Here is a 17217-nt window from a genome sequence, read left to right as displayed (position 1 = left end):
AAGATCTAAAGGTAAAAAGGGTATTATAAGTAAAAAACATTATTATTATGATTGCTTTTTCACCTGCACTAGTGACACTTGTATATATGTATATATATATTAATAGTCACGTAGTTTTTTAGTATTTTTTGTATTCTGGTAACCAAGCAGTTGCATTTTGTAGCCAAATTTTGCTGTCCTGTCTTCATGCAATGGCAATGAAGTCAGTTTAAGTTTAATCTAATCGATTAATCATTAAGTGGAGTAAAAAACAGCAGAAACCGAACGTCTTTAAATCTAGACTGTTTGGATCTGCTTTTGTAACATAATAAATTGAAATTTTAATAATGGCTCTTTACTAAATGCAATGTTTAAATTGTTGTGTTTTAAGATAGCAGTTTTGTGTTTTTATATTTCACTAATCTAATTTAAATTGAGGGTGAAAACTCACCTGTGTGGAGCTACCTTCGATTAATATCAGCTGGAACATTTTACAGTGTAGTTTGTCGTTTGTTGTGCTCGAGTTGTTTTTTTCTTCTAATCAGGTAAAGCACTTTGAGCCCAGGTGTTTTATTTAACGCAGGTGTTTTCTTATTTAACGCAGGTGTTTTCTGATTGAGCCCAGGTGTTTTCTGATTGAGCCCAGGTGTTTTCTTATTTAACGCAGGTGTTTTCTGATTGAGCCCAGGTGTTTTCTTATTTAACGCAGGTGTTTTCTGATTGAGCGCAGGTGTTTCCTGATTGAGCGCAGGTGTTTTCTTATTTAATGCAGGTGTTTTCTGATTGAGCGCAGGTGTTTTCTGATTGAGCCCAGGTGTTTTCTTATTTAACGCAGGTGTTTTCTGATTGAGCGCAGGTGTTTTCTGATTGAGCCCAGGTGTTTTCTTATTTAACGCAGGTGTTTTCTGATTGAGCCCAGGTGTTTTCTGATTGAGCCCAGGTGTTTTCTGATTGAGCCCAGGTGTTTTCTGATTGAGCCTTGGTGTTTTCTGATTGAGCCCAGGTGTTTTCTGATTGAGCGCAGGTGTTGTCTGATTGAGCCCAGGTGTTTTCTGATTTAACGCAGGTGTTTTCTGATTTAACGCAGGTGTTTTCTGATTGAGCGCAGGTGTTTCCTGATTGAGCGCAGTTGTTTTCTGATTGAGCCCAGGTGTTTTCTGATTGAGCCCAGGTGTTTTCTGATTGAGCCCAGGTGTTTTCTGATTGAGCCCAGGTGTTTTCTGATTGAGCGCAGGTGTTTTCTGATTGAGCGCAGGTGTTGTCTGATTGAGCCCAGGTGTTTTCTTATTTAACGCAGGTGTTTTCTGATTGAGCCTAGGTGTTTTCTTATTTAACGCAGGTGTTTTCTGATTGAGCCCAGGTGTTTTCTGATTGAGCCCAGGTGTTTTCTGATTGAGCGCAGGTGTTGTCTGATTGAGCCCAGGTGTTTTCTTATTTAACGCAGGTGTTTTCTGATTTAACGCAGGTGTTTTCTGATTGAGCGCAGGTGTTTCCTGATTGAGCGCAGTTGTTTTCTGATTGAGCGCAGGTGTTTTCTGATTGAGCCCAGGTGTTTTCTGATTGAGCCCAGGTGTTTTCTGATTGAGCCCAGGTGTTTTCTGATTGAGCGCAGGTGTTTTCTGATTGAGCGCAGGTGTTGTCTGATTGAGCCCAGGTGTTTTCTTATTTAACGCAGGTGTTTTCTGATTGAGCCTAGGTGTTTTCTTATTTAACGCAGGTGTTTTCTGATTGAGCCCAGGTGTTTTCTGATTGAGCCCAGGTGTTTTCTGATTGAGCGCAGGTGTTGTCTGATTGAGCCCAGGTGTTTTCTTATTTAACGCAGGTGTTGTCTGATTGAGCCCAGGTGTTTTCTGATTGAGCGCAGGTGTTTCAGTTTGTCGGTGCGTACCCGTATCCGGCCAGGAAGCCCAGGCTGGGCGGGCTCACTTGGTCGCTGAAGATGTAGATGTGCAGGCCCCGTTCGCTTTTGATACCCATTTTCTTTGATTCGGGTCCGGGTTTAAGCTGGTCCACGATCCACCACTCCTGGATCTGATCAGATTCGTTGTTGGCTCGCTTCAGAGTGAGGGAAACGTCGAACATGTTTTCACCTGAAAAGAAAACAAAACGAATAAATAATAAGGAAACAGGTAAGTCACTTTAAATCCAACAGTAATTCCACAAGTTAAAACATATTTTAGTAGAAGTAAATAACTATTTCAGAATTAACTGTATTTGCATCTGTTTTTTGTTTTGTTTTTTTCTAAACTAAAATCACTAAAAATGTTGTGATTTTTTTTGTTTCACACTCAATAATAAATTAAGCATCAACTATTTTAGTTTCACAAATAAAATAATCAGATATTTTTCTAAAGTACAGGATTGTAGATCCAAAACTTCAACTGGTTTTAAGGCAAACAGGAGGAGTGTCCAAAGTGTGGGCTGGGGGCCATTTGTGGCCCCTGGATGGATTTTGTGTGGCCCCCAACTGCGATTCAAAAAAGATGCAAATTCATCCCAGACATACAGACAAAAACTTTTTACAATGGAAAAAACTAAGTATTCGTCTTTTTCACAATTTATTTACTTTATAAAAGGGCTTTGAAAGAAAATGACTCAAATTCTTTTCTTATAATCCAATAAAGTTGTTCAGTCGAGCCCAAAAGAATTCAAAATCTGGTTTAGTTCTTTTAATCCAGAGAAATCCTTAATATGTTTTAGATCTACAATAAAAAACATCAGTTTTATACAATAAACAAACAAAAAATTGGACAACTTTATTGTAGCTTTGGTTTTATTTTCTTGTCCTGCAAACACTTTAGTCTTGATTTTGGTCAACATGACGAAACGTTTGGACGCCTCTGGTACACAGGTTATTTATTATTTTGGGCTCGAGTCAAGAAAACTGAAAAAATATTTCATCTGTTCTCAACAATAAAAAGATTTAAGTAATCTGAAAACACTTTCTGTATTTAGCCAAGTTTTAATAAAGCAATTAAAAGCAGATTTCGGTGCATCAAGGCGTACTTTAGAGTAGATGTGGTCCCAGTTACCATGACAACAGAAGGGAACCAGAAAGCGTGGTAAACATAATCACTTTGTGTTGCCTTTTACATTTTTCTGAGTAGATTTTAATTTAAAAGTCGTAGTTTTGTCCTAATGTATTTAATTTCTGTCATCGGAGAGGCCGTACAAAATCAGTACAAGTGCTGCAAATGGCCCTCGAACCACGGTTTGAACAGCCTTGCTTTACAGGTAACCTTGTAATTTCAGGACAATCGAGTTTTCTCACCGAGCTGTTCAACGGGTGTGGCTTCAGAGTCGCTGGGGGCTCGGATGTAGCGGGGAATGAGTTCTGGGATCGTCCTGCACAGAAGAAGAAGAATAAGAAGAAGAAGATCATGGCGTTGGCAATCCGTTTGTTGGAGCAAAACTGGGAGTGACTGTTGTTCTTTACTCTGTTAATTATGCTTAACAGTGCCAATTTTCCTCGAAAGTTTGCAAAAATCCAGAGAAAATACCCTCATTACAACAGGTATTCCATATGCAGCGGGAAGGAGGGCGCCACCTGCAGGGAAGGAGGCTAACTTACACTTTTAAGTCGCTGGCTGTCCCATTCAGAAGCATCACAAGATCCCGCTTCGTATTTTCCTCTAGAGGTATCACATTTTTCCCAGATGCCATCTCAGATTTGGCACCAAGACTGAGGTTTCTGGCAACAGAGGAGGAAAGCAAAAAGTATGAGGAACTTTTCTTTAAGCCTCGTCTTTCTGAACGCGAGAAAAAAAAAAGCAGAAAAAAGGAAAGACGCCATTAAGTGAAGGCTCAGAGAAATGCAAAACTGGAACTTTGTTGCCTGTTTGGTCTCACCAGGCCCGTCACAATAAACATTAAATCAGTTAATTGCATCATAAATTAAAACAGGGGTGTCCAAAAAACCTGAAATCTAGCAAATAAAGAAGCCCGATATTTATCATAGATCCAAAATATCCAAGCGATTTTTACAATGTTTTATTAGGGCCATTGTAGATATAAAAAAAGAGTAAATTTTGTGATTGTTCTCAGAAACTTTCCAGAAAAATTTTCAATCGACATTTGAAATTTTGAAATTTCCATTTTTTTCTACAAAATTTCTGATATTAAACTAAAGACTGATTTTTCTTTTCTTGAAAATTTCTGAGATTACTCTCAAAGTATTTTGGCAGAAGTGTGATACTTACTGCTACTTTAATTTAGCATGTTTGTTGTATTGAAAGAAAGTCACCCAGTTTTCAGTTTGAATAAATTTACTTTCAATAATAAAAACAGGATCTGGGTCACTTTCTATCAAAATGTTTGCTACATTTAACCAAGTTTAAGAATAAAAGCTGATTTTGGTTCAACAAATCTGGCTTTTCAGTTGCAGCTTCTGGATAAACTTTTGTTTAAACTTGGTTAATAAAAGTCGAATCCTTTGTGATGTACTTTGCATTTTCCTCTGCAAAAAAAAATATTGGTAACAATTTTTACCCTGATTACAAATTAAACGTCTCCATCTGCTTCAATGGGGCAAATTAGTCCCATTTTGTGAATTGCAGTTGAGGGCCGTACAAAATCAGTCCAAGGGCCACAAATGGCCCCCGAGCCGCACTTTGGACACCCCTAAATAAAAAAAAAACCTCAATAATTTCCATTTGCTTTACTTGAAGTTTTTCTCTTTTCTCTCTTTTTACTAGCCTTCAGTCTGGCGTTTTTGTTTTGTTGAAGAACAACTTTGTTTTCCGAAACGTCATAACCCATTTTATTTGTTGTTTAATTTTAGATATTTAAATGTCTTCCACTTTCAGTGTTAAATGTTCATTAGAATTTGAAGTTTGATATTTGAGAATGGGACATTTTCATTATATCACTTGAAAATGGTCTCAAAACAACATTATCATTTATTGCTAGAAATTCTAGGATAATTTATCGTCCAGTAAAATTTGTTAAAGTGACAGGCCTAATTATTTAAATCGTCAATGATTTGGGGAGATTTTTAATAATTTTCCCCTAGTTTCTGTACAACTTCTGCTTGTGTTTGGTAACAGATTTTACCTCTGCACAGTCCAGGAGACGGTGATCAGGAACTCCTGGTCTTCCCCGTCCTCCCCTTTGTCCTTCGATCCCAACATATCTATCAGGGTGCGTCTGCTGGGCGGGCTGATGGTCCACAGAGAGTTGGAGCTGCCTTTCAGCTCCGCGATGATCAGATCCTCTGCAAAGTACGTCTCCAGCCACTGCATGGCCATCTGCCCACAGAACGACATGAAAACCGATTGACTCAAGCTTCACTTTAAACAGATGAATGACTGAAAACAGTTCAGCAACATTAAACACATAATACACACAACATGTTGTAGGTTTATAGTCTCACATTTGTTTTGGCTTCATCGAGTGTTACGAATCGTTTCTTAAATAGGACAAAGTCGGCCTCTTTCACAGAGTGGAGCTGCTTTTGCTGAGCACTCATGGTGAAGATGGGCTGTGGAGACAGAATTTTAAATAAATGCAAGTTTGGGAAAAATCTGGGTTTCATTTGCTGAAGTCAGAGTGATTGCATAAAGCAGGGTTTCTCCCAGTGGTTTATCAGCCTGGCGGGTCTCCAGGCTTTACTTGCTCCCCCACCAGGCTAGGCATCCTTTGTCTATTTATCATAGGGTTTTTTATACACCAGTAACAGTGGAAGCAAAGCAGTAGCAGTCAGTGGTGCAACAAATCTGAAGAGGCCTCTGACATAAGACTCATGACATGCTAACAGTTCAGTATCCAGGCAGCAGAGATGATATTCCACAGTAAATGTCCTGAATAAGTATCTTTGCTAATCCACCTTATTTGCTTTTGCTGCTCTTTTTTAAATTTCTCTGGCAGTTTGGTTAGAAAATCAGGCAGAGAGACGTTTGATTCGGGTCCTGGTCTGCATCCAAGGCATTACCAACTAAAAATCTCACATCTCACAGAAAATTTACTTGTAAATTAGTTTTGTCTTATTGTATCAGAAACTAGAGAAAAATATTTCACTACATTGTGTGTTTTTGTAGCAAACTGCACAGCATTCACACCTAAGGGGAATAATTGTCCTAAAAACACTTCAGTCAAAACAACTATGAGTTTAAAAAAAGTTACACTTATTTTATATTAATTACATATTAAAAATTAATATTTCCTAAACCGGATGTTTTAAATTCAGTCAAATTGAAGGTCTGAGTTCAATAGAGTGTGAGATTATCCTTCTGCATAACAAAATAATTTACTTTAAGGATTTAAAGACATCTTTAATGATGAAAAACATGCCAGTTTGCTCTGGACTGTGGGTATTTTTATGATTTGATAAAACTCTCAGCACCTGGAATCCAGCCAGGGTGATTGTGACGGAGACGTCCAGCGGCGCGTTGACGACGCCGGCCACAGACTTGACCAGCGACATGAAGAGCAGCGGGAACCAGACGATGCAGATGAGCAGCACCACGATCATCCCTCCCATCCCGTACTTCACCACCTTCTTCTTCTTCTGGCCTCGCGGCTGAGGGTACCTCTGCAGAGAGCGGCAACTGGTTATCACATTTACTTGTATTTCTACTCTTGAGTGAAATTTCTGGATTTTCTACCCAAACATGTTTTAACCAAAAACTCACCAGACACAGACACACACCTGCAGTTTTTTGTTAAAGTTTTATAAGTTTTTTACTTGAGTATAATTTTTGGGAACTCTACCCGAACTCTGCAGAGGGACGACATGAAGAAAATCGTTTTTCTGATTTTCTGCTTTATGTTTGCTTTGGTAAAACTACCGCAGGAAATGTATTAAGGGAGAAATTAATCTTTTGGAGGGACAAGTACAAAGTAATTTTCTCAAAAAAAATATATATATATATTTCAGCTCAAATTCCTGCATGACAAAAACAATGGTAGAAAATTAAGTGGAAGGAAAAACCTTGTTAGAATTGTGCTCAAGCAACAGAGACAGCCACACCTTCTCAGATTCTCTCCAACATTTGAGGATGAAAATGTGAGCGTATATGTCCTCCACGCAGATCCAGCTGGACAGGGACAAGGAAGTGTCGGTCCAGACCCAGTCCATCACCGCTCGCAGCTCCGTCAGGAAAGGCACCAGGCGGAAACTGAACAAGCAGACCAGATACATGAACCCAACTTTGCTGCCCACAAAGCATTTCCTCCAGCTATGGGGGAAGCTTGTTCAATTAAGAAAAAAGAAAAAATGTGACTTAAAGCTTCAAACCAAAGAAGGAAAGTTACAATCTGAACTATTCGTGTGGAGCTCCAGTTCAAGATCAAGTCAAATTCATTTGTACATTTCAGCAACAAGGCAAATCAAAGTGCTTTGAAATTGTTTCGTGTGACAAAAGATGAACATCTGGATGAGTTTCTCTAGGACATTCGTCCTTTAATCCTGGAAATATTCTTCAGGTGACAGAAGACCAACTTTGTAACTGTCTTTATGTGGCTCTGACGGTTCAGATCTGACCAGAGTCAAAAGATGTTCAATATTACTTTCTTTTAAGAAACACTTACTGAATGCTGAAACAAACTGATATTGTAAGAGTTTAATGGGTTTTATCAGTGCATCCTGGCCCTTTAAAAACATTCAGATTTTTGATATGGCCCAAAATGAAAATGAGTTTGGAGCTCTGGACCTTTAGGTCCAAAGACAATATCTTCAGATTTAAAGAGTGTGAACTCACCCCTGGAACAGGAAGAGGTTGACGTAATTGTAGCTCTTGGTGAGGAAGTTTCCCAGGACCCGGGTTGGATAGCCGCAGCGGATCTGATAGGCTGACAGCCCGAAGTAGATGCACTTGACAAAATACCACATCTGGGCGACCGTGTTCTCACTGAAACGCCTGAGAGAGGAAGAGGAGGAACACAGGGGCACGAAGGCTGATATGACCTATTATCAGGAAAATAACCACAGCAGTCCTAACATATATTCCAGGATCTTTAAGGACCTCTTCTACAAAACTTACATTTTCCATGTCCATCTCAACTCTTCTAAAAACACTGAGTTAATGGTTTTTGGTGTCTGGAAAATTTGCCATTTCAAAAACCTACTGCTTATTAAGTCACATTCAGGAACTGAGCGTTACCTAGCAGCCCCAATCCAGCCCAGCCCAGCCCGTTACCTAGCAACCCAGGCGGAATTCTATGATATGTACAATGGCTACTGGAAAAGACAAGTGTTTTGTTGTTGATTTACCATCTAGAAACTACTTGATGCATTCTTGTTGGGTGTACAGGAGGCTCCACTTCTGCTTTTCAAAGATGTACGGCTGTATAATTTGCTTGCGACCACTGAGCTGGGGGGAGTGGCTCAAATTTTGTGCTCAAATGTAATGTGCATGTTTTGTATAGGCCATATCCTAACCTGCTCCAGGAAGCACAATAAATCACCTTTAAATAGAGAACCTTTGAGGAAAGTTAACATCCAAACTGGGAAAAATGTTCAAGGGTGTAAATACTTTTGCTGAATTTCATCAGAAGTCAGTTCACGCTCTCACTTTTCCGTGACGCCCGGCAGGATGAAGAACATCCAGAAGTGGATCCCGAAGACGAGGATGACCTGGAAGATGACCTTCCCCAGGACGGTCTTTCTGAGGTAGAGGGCCCGGTCCACCACCATGGTGCCGAACTGGATCAGAACCATGACCAGGAAGGGACCAGGCACCTGGTCCTCCGACAGAGACGACGTAATGTCCGCCGTCGAGTGTTTCTAAAGAAGAGGAAGAGGACGCTGAAGGTCAATTTAATGTTTCTCCATAAATCTGACACTTTTTAGTGCTGTTTGGCTTCCACTGTATTGATGGAAATTGCATAAAATTGTATCAAGTTTTGAATTTTTACATAATCCGTACACCTTTTTAAACTAAACATAGCAATCTTTTCATACTTTTGCTTATTTGTGCTCATTTAAATCACATTTTCTAACCTTATTGCAATTTTATTTATATTGTGCTTAAACCCTTTCAGCATTTCATGTTTAATTGAATTTTTTTTATTCTTAGTTTAAATAAATAGTGAAAAAATAAATCAATAATGTTTTGGCAACTTTTTAACAATATTGTGGAAAAACTAACCGATTCATTGCTGAATTTTTTTTAAACTAATACTTTGTTTATGATCACTCAAAATATCCATATTTTTGCAAATGGAATAAAAAAATTATTTATTTTGTTTTCTTTTTCGGCATCCCCCCCCAAAAAACAACAAAAAAGAACAAAAACAAAAACAACCCCCACACAAGATTTAAATAAAAAATGTCTATCCATCTATGCTTGCTGCCAATTCTTAAAAAACACAAAACAAAAACAACAACAAAACTTTTTTCCATGATAGCATAAAATAGTTTAAAATAGAGAGTAAACAGCCAGTAGAGCTGCACAGTATTTGATATTTATTGTTAGGAAGTTAATTAAGGTCAATTCTTAAAAAAAAAAAAGTTTTGTCTTCAAGGAATTTATTTATGAATGAATTAAAAATATATATTTCTAAAGAAAATAAATGGCAGTTCAGTTATTAGAACTGGTTATAAATTTGTGCTAATGCATGTTGAAGACATTCTAAAAAAATGCAAACATAAAAGCAGTTTTTGTGTTTGTAATTTAAAGAGAATCTAAAATCTAAAACTCACCCCAAAGGCCCAGAAACCGAAGACGATGATGATGAAGTCGACGGTGTCGGCGAGGAACATCAGGACGTAGACGTCGGTGACGGCGCTGTACTCCGGGTGGATCAGGTTGTAGAAGAACTGCTTCATGGGAAGGTAGAGCTCCAGAAACCTGCAGGGGCCAGAACAGATGTTATCCATCAGATTTAAAATCAATCACTGAGTCGAGAACTGGGGTCTGTTCTACTTTTGTACGTTTTCCCCAGAATAAAATTCAAGCACTTTCAAGGTGAGTTTTTAAATTCTGGAGATAAAAACAACACAGATTAACTCAAAAAGACATTTTTAATTCAGCTTCTCTCATTATTAATATTAGTTTTGTTGTAGTATTGTAGATAAACTAAAATATAGCAAAATTTGAGAACAAAACAAAATTCCCCAATTTTAACAACAATGTTTAATGTAAATATAAAAAATAAGACGATGAATAATTCATTGAGCCATTAATTATGATAAATATTCAATAGACTGAAACAATCCAAACAATTCTAGTTAAGGTAAATGACCTCTCTGCTTAAATTAAATGCTTAAACACAATAAAGAAAGTTACAAAAATAAATATCTAAAAAAATAGTCTTGCTAAGTTTTCTGGCATTTAGCAAGTAGAAATAATTTTATCTAAAACAAGAAAAAAATAGTCTGATTTAACTTCAGATAGGAAAAAAAGACTATCTTTTCATCAGGTTATGAAAATTATCTGATCGATACTGAAAAATTATATATCTATATCGGGAATAATAACAATATTCCCCATCAATAAGAGCTGATCTATTCAGTCCAACTCTATGCTTTATTATTTATTTCACATTATATTTAGAATTTCTAATTGCACTTTCTGAACCATTTGAAAGAAGGTTTGTTGTGGTTTATTCTTTACAGTTATTTTTGTCAGTTTCTTTTACATTATACTCCTAATTTGACTGAACAAATTAAAGTTGTTTTGTTTTTATTGGTGTGTTTAAATGTGCCTTAGTGGTGTAAAATAAATGTGCTCTTCAGTACATATGTGTCTGTTTTTTAAATAAACTGTTTAGATCAATTCAGTGCTGTTTTTCTGCATTTGATTGGTATTGACCAATACTAAACCTATTGTTCACTGTAAATTATGTTTTCCAATTTTAAGCTTTTAATCAAATGTTAGAGTTGTGCAGTTTTATACAGAAATCAGGAACTTTACCAAGCTTGAGAAAACTTAAATGGCATTCAAACACCTGTACAAACCCTGATGAGAAATTGGGGCTAACTTCCTGTTGTTGGCATGGCAACCACTCACTCCGTCATGATTACATTTAGCAGAACTACAAGCTTTGATCGGCCGCTGCGGCCTGACTGGAAAGCCGTAATTAAAGGTCTAAACTTAGAGCCGTAAAAGGTTTTAGCGGGACGGGATGCGTCTCTCGCATCACTCAACAGGAATATTCCGACCCCCGCCCTGCTAATGTGACAGAGCCACGGGAAACCAGCAGGCGGTGAGTCAGTTTCTGCGAAACGGCGCGGCGTCATACCGCTTTATGGCGAAAGCCTTGGCTTTGAGCAGCTGCTCCCTCAGCTTCTCGACGATCATCTGCTTGCGGGTCTTCTGCTGGACGCTGGCCTGGCTGCCGTCCTTGTGGCTGCTGTGGCGGGAAACCGTACTTCCTGTGGGAGCAATTTACATTTCGAGCCGTTAATGATCCGTGACGATGAGACAGACTTCATCTTCAAAATCATGTCTGGAAACGGTTAAACACGCAGGTTAAAGCTTATGCTAACGCTAAAAAGTGTCAATAATTTGGTTTTATTAATCCTGACTTTTCACACAACTTGGTCAGATTACGTTATCGCTGCAGCCTGATCCGATTTTTTTTTTTTTTGTCTTATGCAACGAGTATCTGACCAAGACAGTCTGAACACAGGTCGGATTTTTTTTCGAATCATCCGACCTGAACGTCATCGATACTCGATAAACGTCACTACTCTGCGTCCTGGAACGCGCAAGCGGTAAGAAAAACAACAATCATGGCGGACTATAATGAGGATTAAGTTGTTAGTATGCCGGCTGCGGTCAGACAACAATTTCAAAATCGTAAGCTAAGCTACACCGTTAGCATCCATGTTTACTTCCGCAAACACTGAGCACTTCTTCTCCATGGCAGTTGGCAAAACACTGAACTCTCTACGTGTGACGTTATTGCGCCCTCTACTGCGCATGCAGGGCACTTTCAGGTTGTTTGCAGTTCACACTGGAAAACAGATACAGGTTGCATGTGATCTTCACTCCAAAAACCTCAGATATGTAAAGAATAATCCACTTATATTGTATCAACCTTCGAGACCTCTCAGGTCTTCTGGTTCTGGTTCTGCTCTGTATCCCCAGAACCAAACATGGAGAAGCAGCATACAAACCTTTAGCAAACTTCCAGAAACCTGCAGAACAGCCAAAATACAGAGTTTCTTTAAATCAAGACTAAAAACCCAGTTGTTTAGAGTTGCTTTTTAACCACAATAAATAAAAAATAAACAACATTTTGATGTGTAATGATGGAACGTGGCAAAATATAATATTTACTAGTTTTCTCAATTGTCTCAGTTGGTGAAGTTTGTGTTTTTATGATTTAAAGCACTTTGAACTGCCTTGGTGCTGAAATATGCTTTACACATAAGCTTGATTGATTGATTGATTATGCTGGTCTCAGATGTCAATAAGTGTGGGTGCCAAAGAAGCTGGCAGAAATAAGACGATTCACCTCTCTTGGATCTTGCAGAAGAACCTCGAGATCGGTAGGAAACATGCGAGCCTCCGCTGGAGCTTTTCCGCCTCTGGTACGTCTGCGGCTGCGGGTATTGAACCTGGACCTGTCCTGAATCAACGGAGGTGCCAAAGGTCATGGACCTCAAGGTGTGGTTGGAGCCTCTCCTCTCGTTGATCAGCGATGAGGCCGGCTCCGACTCCTTCTCGCTCTCCTCTTTGTCTCTCCCCTCGTCCTCAGATTCGCTCTGACTCTGACGAGCCGCCTCTTTTTTCTCCTTGGTGTCGTCTTCGTCCCACAAACCGTGACACTGAGGAGGAGGAGAGCAACCGGATGAAGACACTTCAAATTAGCACTGATTAATGAAATAATTGTAATTGATTAATTGGAGTATTAGACTCAAAAGGAGGCCAGTTACAGAAAGAGTAATACACACTGCAAAAACACAACATCTTGTTTGCCTAGTTTCTAGTGCAAATATCTTGGTATGCTTTAAATAAGTCAAAACTAATGAAGTAACTTTTCAGCAAGATGAATGAGCTTGTTAAGTCAATAATTCCTTAATATTGATGAAAAAGTTCTAGTTTTACTGGCAGATTATTCACTTATTACAAGATATTTTTCCCATGCAAAATAATGCAATTTTAGTAAAATTGTTTAATTTTACTAAAATTAAGCAATTATTTAAAACAAGCTCCTATATCTTATATATACAAATTATTTCTTAGTTTTATTTAATTCTAAGTGTTCTAAGATATTTGCACTAGAAACTAGACAAACAAATACTTGGAATTTTTGCAGTGCAGAGCAGTAATGAATGATTAATCAGATTAATTGTGATTAACCATTTTGAGCATGATATGTTAACTGAAACAAAAATCTGTATTTTCTCTTCTTTTTTATGCACTTCTTGTTACTGTGCACTATTTTATTTTTTTATATTTGTATCATGTTCGAATAAAATTTCATTCATTCATAAATTATTGAGCTGATTACTGAAGTAATTGTCAGCTAATTTAGTAATCGATTATTCATTAACTGGAGTATACAGACTCAAAAAGAGGCCAGTTGCTGAAAGATCACCAGTTACCTCCAAAAACACAAAATTTTAAAAGTATTTTTGTTTTCTAGTGTAAATATCTTAGTATTAGTCAAACATTTCTGTCTAATTCAGTTTCACCATTTAAGAGACTTTCAATGTCTCCATTTGCTGGTACCTTCAGGATGGACCTGTGGAAGAACAGAGCCAGCAACTGGATCAAGTCATAGTGGACGTATCCATCTTTCTTCTCCACACCGATGATGTTGGGAGGATAAAATGGTTTATTTTTGTTTATCTTGTCCTGGTTGAAGGGGAAGAAGCCAAACTGGAAGAAGTACTTCATAACAATGGTGACCTGGAGGGGAAACAGATGAGTTTTTTTAAGCTTCCGGAAATAAACACTAAAGGAATCCTCTCACCTCCTCGAGTTGATCTAGAAAACTAACAAAATGAAACATTATGGAGATGCATCCATCACCTTTTCTGTGATTTTACCTCTGTGTAGATGATGGCCGTCATCCAGTAGCGTTTACTGGGCCGCGGCACCGACAGCATGGCCCAGAGGAAGATGGTGACGGGGAGAACCAGGGTGACGAAGGAGGCCGACACCATGTGGTTGATAATGATGACCAGGTAGCAAACGAACTCCGAGTGGGCCACCAGCATGTTGTAGAGGGCATAGCAGAACTGCAGGATCAGCGGCTGGGTTTGGTAGAAATGGTCCGACTGTTCCAGCTCCTCGTCATAGAACATCCTGAACGCAGAGAGGCGGCCATGAAAAACCTGGGAACTTGGGCTGAGACACTCGAAGCATACAGGTCAAAATCTAAACAATTAGGAATAGGAGAAGAGTAGGGGGTAAACCAGACCTCACACTGAAAACTGACAAAAACATCCCAGAAAACAGGCGAACCCAGTAAGGGTCTTTACAGACCAGATAGTCTAGGAGACTTTGTTCGATTGGGGACCAAAATTGCAACATTTGTTCTATTTTCATCTGGTGCGTTTCACTCTCACACTTCACTGTCCAATGAATTTAAATCCTCTGAAAATCCTGTTCCCCTCCTTGACTGGGGTGGCACTGCAACAAGAACCACTGAAGGAAACGACACAAAAAGGAAGGAAGTTGCGCTTCTTGAGCGCAACTTCCTTCACAAAATGCAAACAAAAATGGAGTAATGTCAGATTTTAGCAGTTATGGGATTTCTCTATTGTCTTTAGTAAAAGACCCAAGGCAATTTTGATTTGCTTGTTTTTACCCAGATTGCTTTGCTCTATAGTTTACTTCCTGTTTTTGATGCTGTCTTCAGTTCGCTTGGAGTTCACATTTGCATTCAAAGCGCATCAGAGTTCACTTCAACCAAACCAAGGCATAGGTGGACCAGAGTTTGATGTTTTGGTCCATATCAGAGTTCAATCGTAGATTCATGCCTTCCAAAGGAACTGGACTTTCTACTCAAATCAACCAGTCACTTTAACTTAGAATATGTGAAAAATGTCTTGTTTTACTGGCAGATTATTTTACTTACAACTTGTACATTTCCATCAATATTAAGTCATTTTTTAACTTGAAACCAGCTCTTGCCTAAAAGTTACTTGTTTGTTAGTTTTGTCTTATTTCAAGTGTTCTAAGATGTTTGCGCTAATCTAGACTTGGTAAGATTTAGTTTTTTGCAGTGCCAGATGTTCAAAGGGATGAATGTTTTTGCAGTGACCTGTTTATATTGATCATTTTTGATCAAATGGACCTACTTGTTGAGCAGCAGCTCGCTGGCCGTCAGCTCGGTGGTCATCGATGGCAGCATGATGTCCGACCTACTGTCCGAGCGGCTGTCGGACGTCATGACCAACCGCCGCCTCCGGTAGGAGTCACTCTCGTCGTCGCTGACCTCCAGGCGGTCGAAGCTCACCGCCTTGCTGTAGCTGGGCGGTACATCGGCGTCGGACGTTTTGGAAGCGTCCGTGTCGGGGGTGTAGAGCATGACGGCCTGGTCCTCCATCTGCGAGAAGCCCTGCTGTCCGAGTACGTCTTCGCTTTCGCTGATTGAATTGTTCTCCCTTGATGAGGCAGCCAATTCTGCGTCATCCTGCCTGGCGGACGGACCCTCATCGGGGCTAGAGGAGTCGCAGGGAGCAGCCTCTACTTCCTGCTCCTCTCCTCCAACTTCTTCATCAGGTTCCCACAGCTCTTTATCATCATCTTCAACGTTCACCTCATCACGCTGCGTCTCCTCTGCTTCCTGATCGTCCGCGGGACACTGAGCGTATTCTCCTTGATCTTGTTCATCCTCCACTTCCTCGATGGTGTCTGTGGTTCCTTGTCTGGAGTAGATCATGACGCTTTGAGTCGTTTCACTAAACAGGGGGAAACAAACAAAATCTATTTATTTTACAGGAAAATAACAGCCTTAAAAGCAATGAACTTGATGAAAACAGTCATGAGATGCAGCGATGGTGTTCATGTGAGTGAAATGGCGAAGCACCTGGACACAATGCTGCTGCCGCTGTCTATGGACGAATTAGCAATGTCCATGCTGTACATCTTCCGCAGGCTGGGCCTGGGGCGCTGACTGGTTTTGGGAATGTTCTCCGGCATTGGGTCCATGTCTTCCAGAGTGGACTGGCGGGAAAACAGGGTGGTGGCCTCCGTGATGGCACTGGCAGGCAGTGATGGGATGGGATGACGAGCAACAGTGAGAGGGACAGACGATGTTCAGTAATGATGCATGAAGGTAAAAACAAAAAGTGGAGTGAATCGACTCCATTTAATGATGCTGAAAGGATATTGACCCTTTGCACGTGACGTCACTCTCTTCAAAAAGTGGCCCACTCCACCATGACTGACAACAAAACAACTTACAAGCTCCGTAAAGATGGTCAAAAAACAGATCGCTGGCAGCCTAATATCAGTTGATTTCATTGTAGAAATGATCATAGGGTGAATTCATGGATTTGCAGGAAATACTTTTTTACAAGATTAGCTTTCATATATTTTATAACTAAGATGCAGTCATATTATACAATAGAGAAGCTACACGTTTAACTTTTAGTAACTGTGGAAAAAATGCCTCACAATTATGTAGCCTACTATGTACAAAATAACTAGACTTTTGTACACTTTTAAGTCTGCTCCAGTGTAAAAAGAAACCCTATTTATGACAAAGTGATATAAATCATGTGGCGTGAATTCAGTCAAAATCGGCAATTTGATCAAATCAACAAACGTGAGGAGGGAAATGGTATGGATTGATTTCTTGGCTAGCTATTTCCAGGATTGCTAGAACTTCGCTGGGGTTGCTAGGTAACGGGGCTGGAACTCGGCTGGGGTTGCTAGGTAACGGGGCAGTTTTCTCATGATATTGACTTAATAATATGGAAGTTTTCCAGAGACCAAACAACATAAACACAGACAAATTAGCTCGACTTAAATAAGTAGAAGCCATATTGACAAAAACAACTTGGGGAAAACATTCCTGTCTCTCAATTCCGACATCCGTCACGTCGCCTCGCTCTACATTTGGCAGTTTTGCTGTCCAGTGATGTAGTATTTTAACACCTTTTTGCTCCAAAAGTGAATGAAATATGTCAATATTGACATTTTATGTTCAGAATTCACATTTAACCAATTGAGTTTTCCAAATATAGCTAATTAATCCTAACCTAATTCTATTAGGTAGCAAAATACAGTTAGAGGCACTCCTGCTACAGCTAATAAACATAACAAAATAAACAATCAAAAATTCTTAATCGTATGGAATTCATCACATATAAATTATTTAGGTTAGAGAGCA

General features: G+C 39.3%; 1 protein-coding gene across 6 annotated transcripts in view; it reads right to left on the bottom strand.

The window, feature by feature from the left end:
• The window catches only part of piezo2b (piezo-type mechanosensitive ion channel component 2b), a 125174-nt gene that overhangs the window by 1605 nt on the left and 106352 nt on the right, over positions 1–17217 (bottom strand). For all 6 annotated transcript variants that reach the window (XM_088014584.1, XM_088014580.1, XM_088014583.1 and 3 more), the window contains 16 exons: positions 15910–16083; positions 15179–15781; positions 13922–14180; positions 13602–13781; positions 12382–12694; positions 11161–11293; positions 9620–9767; positions 8490–8701; positions 7677–7835; positions 6947–7094; positions 6320–6508; positions 5351–5458; positions 5032–5225; positions 3551–3670; positions 3251–3324; positions 1868–2069 (listed from right to left, as the gene is read on the bottom strand). In XM_088014584.1, coding sequence (XP_087870710.1) covers positions 1868–2069; positions 3251–3324; positions 3551–3670; positions 5032–5225; positions 5351–5458; positions 6320–6508; positions 6947–7094; positions 7677–7835; positions 8490–8701; positions 9620–9767; positions 11161–11293; positions 12382–12694; positions 13602–13781; positions 13922–14180; positions 15179–15781; positions 15910–16083 — 3216 coding nt within the window. The remainder of the gene's footprint in view (positions 1–1867; positions 2070–3250; positions 3325–3550; positions 3671–5031; positions 5226–5350; positions 5459–6319; positions 6509–6946; positions 7095–7676; positions 7836–8489; positions 8702–9619; positions 9768–11160; positions 11294–12381; positions 12695–13601; positions 13782–13921; positions 14181–15178; positions 15782–15909; positions 16084–17217) is intronic.

This window comes from Poecilia mexicana, unplaced genomic scaffold, assembly GCF_051168715.1.
Source record: "Poecilia mexicana isolate PSO_F unplaced genomic scaffold, ASM5116871v1 scaffold_17, whole genome shotgun sequence".
Lineage (NCBI taxonomy): Eukaryota > Metazoa > Chordata > Actinopteri > Cyprinodontiformes > Poeciliidae > Poecilia > Poecilia mexicana.
The sequence above is the reverse complement of the archived record's forward strand: the minus strand, read 5'-3'. Positions and strand labels throughout refer to the sequence as shown.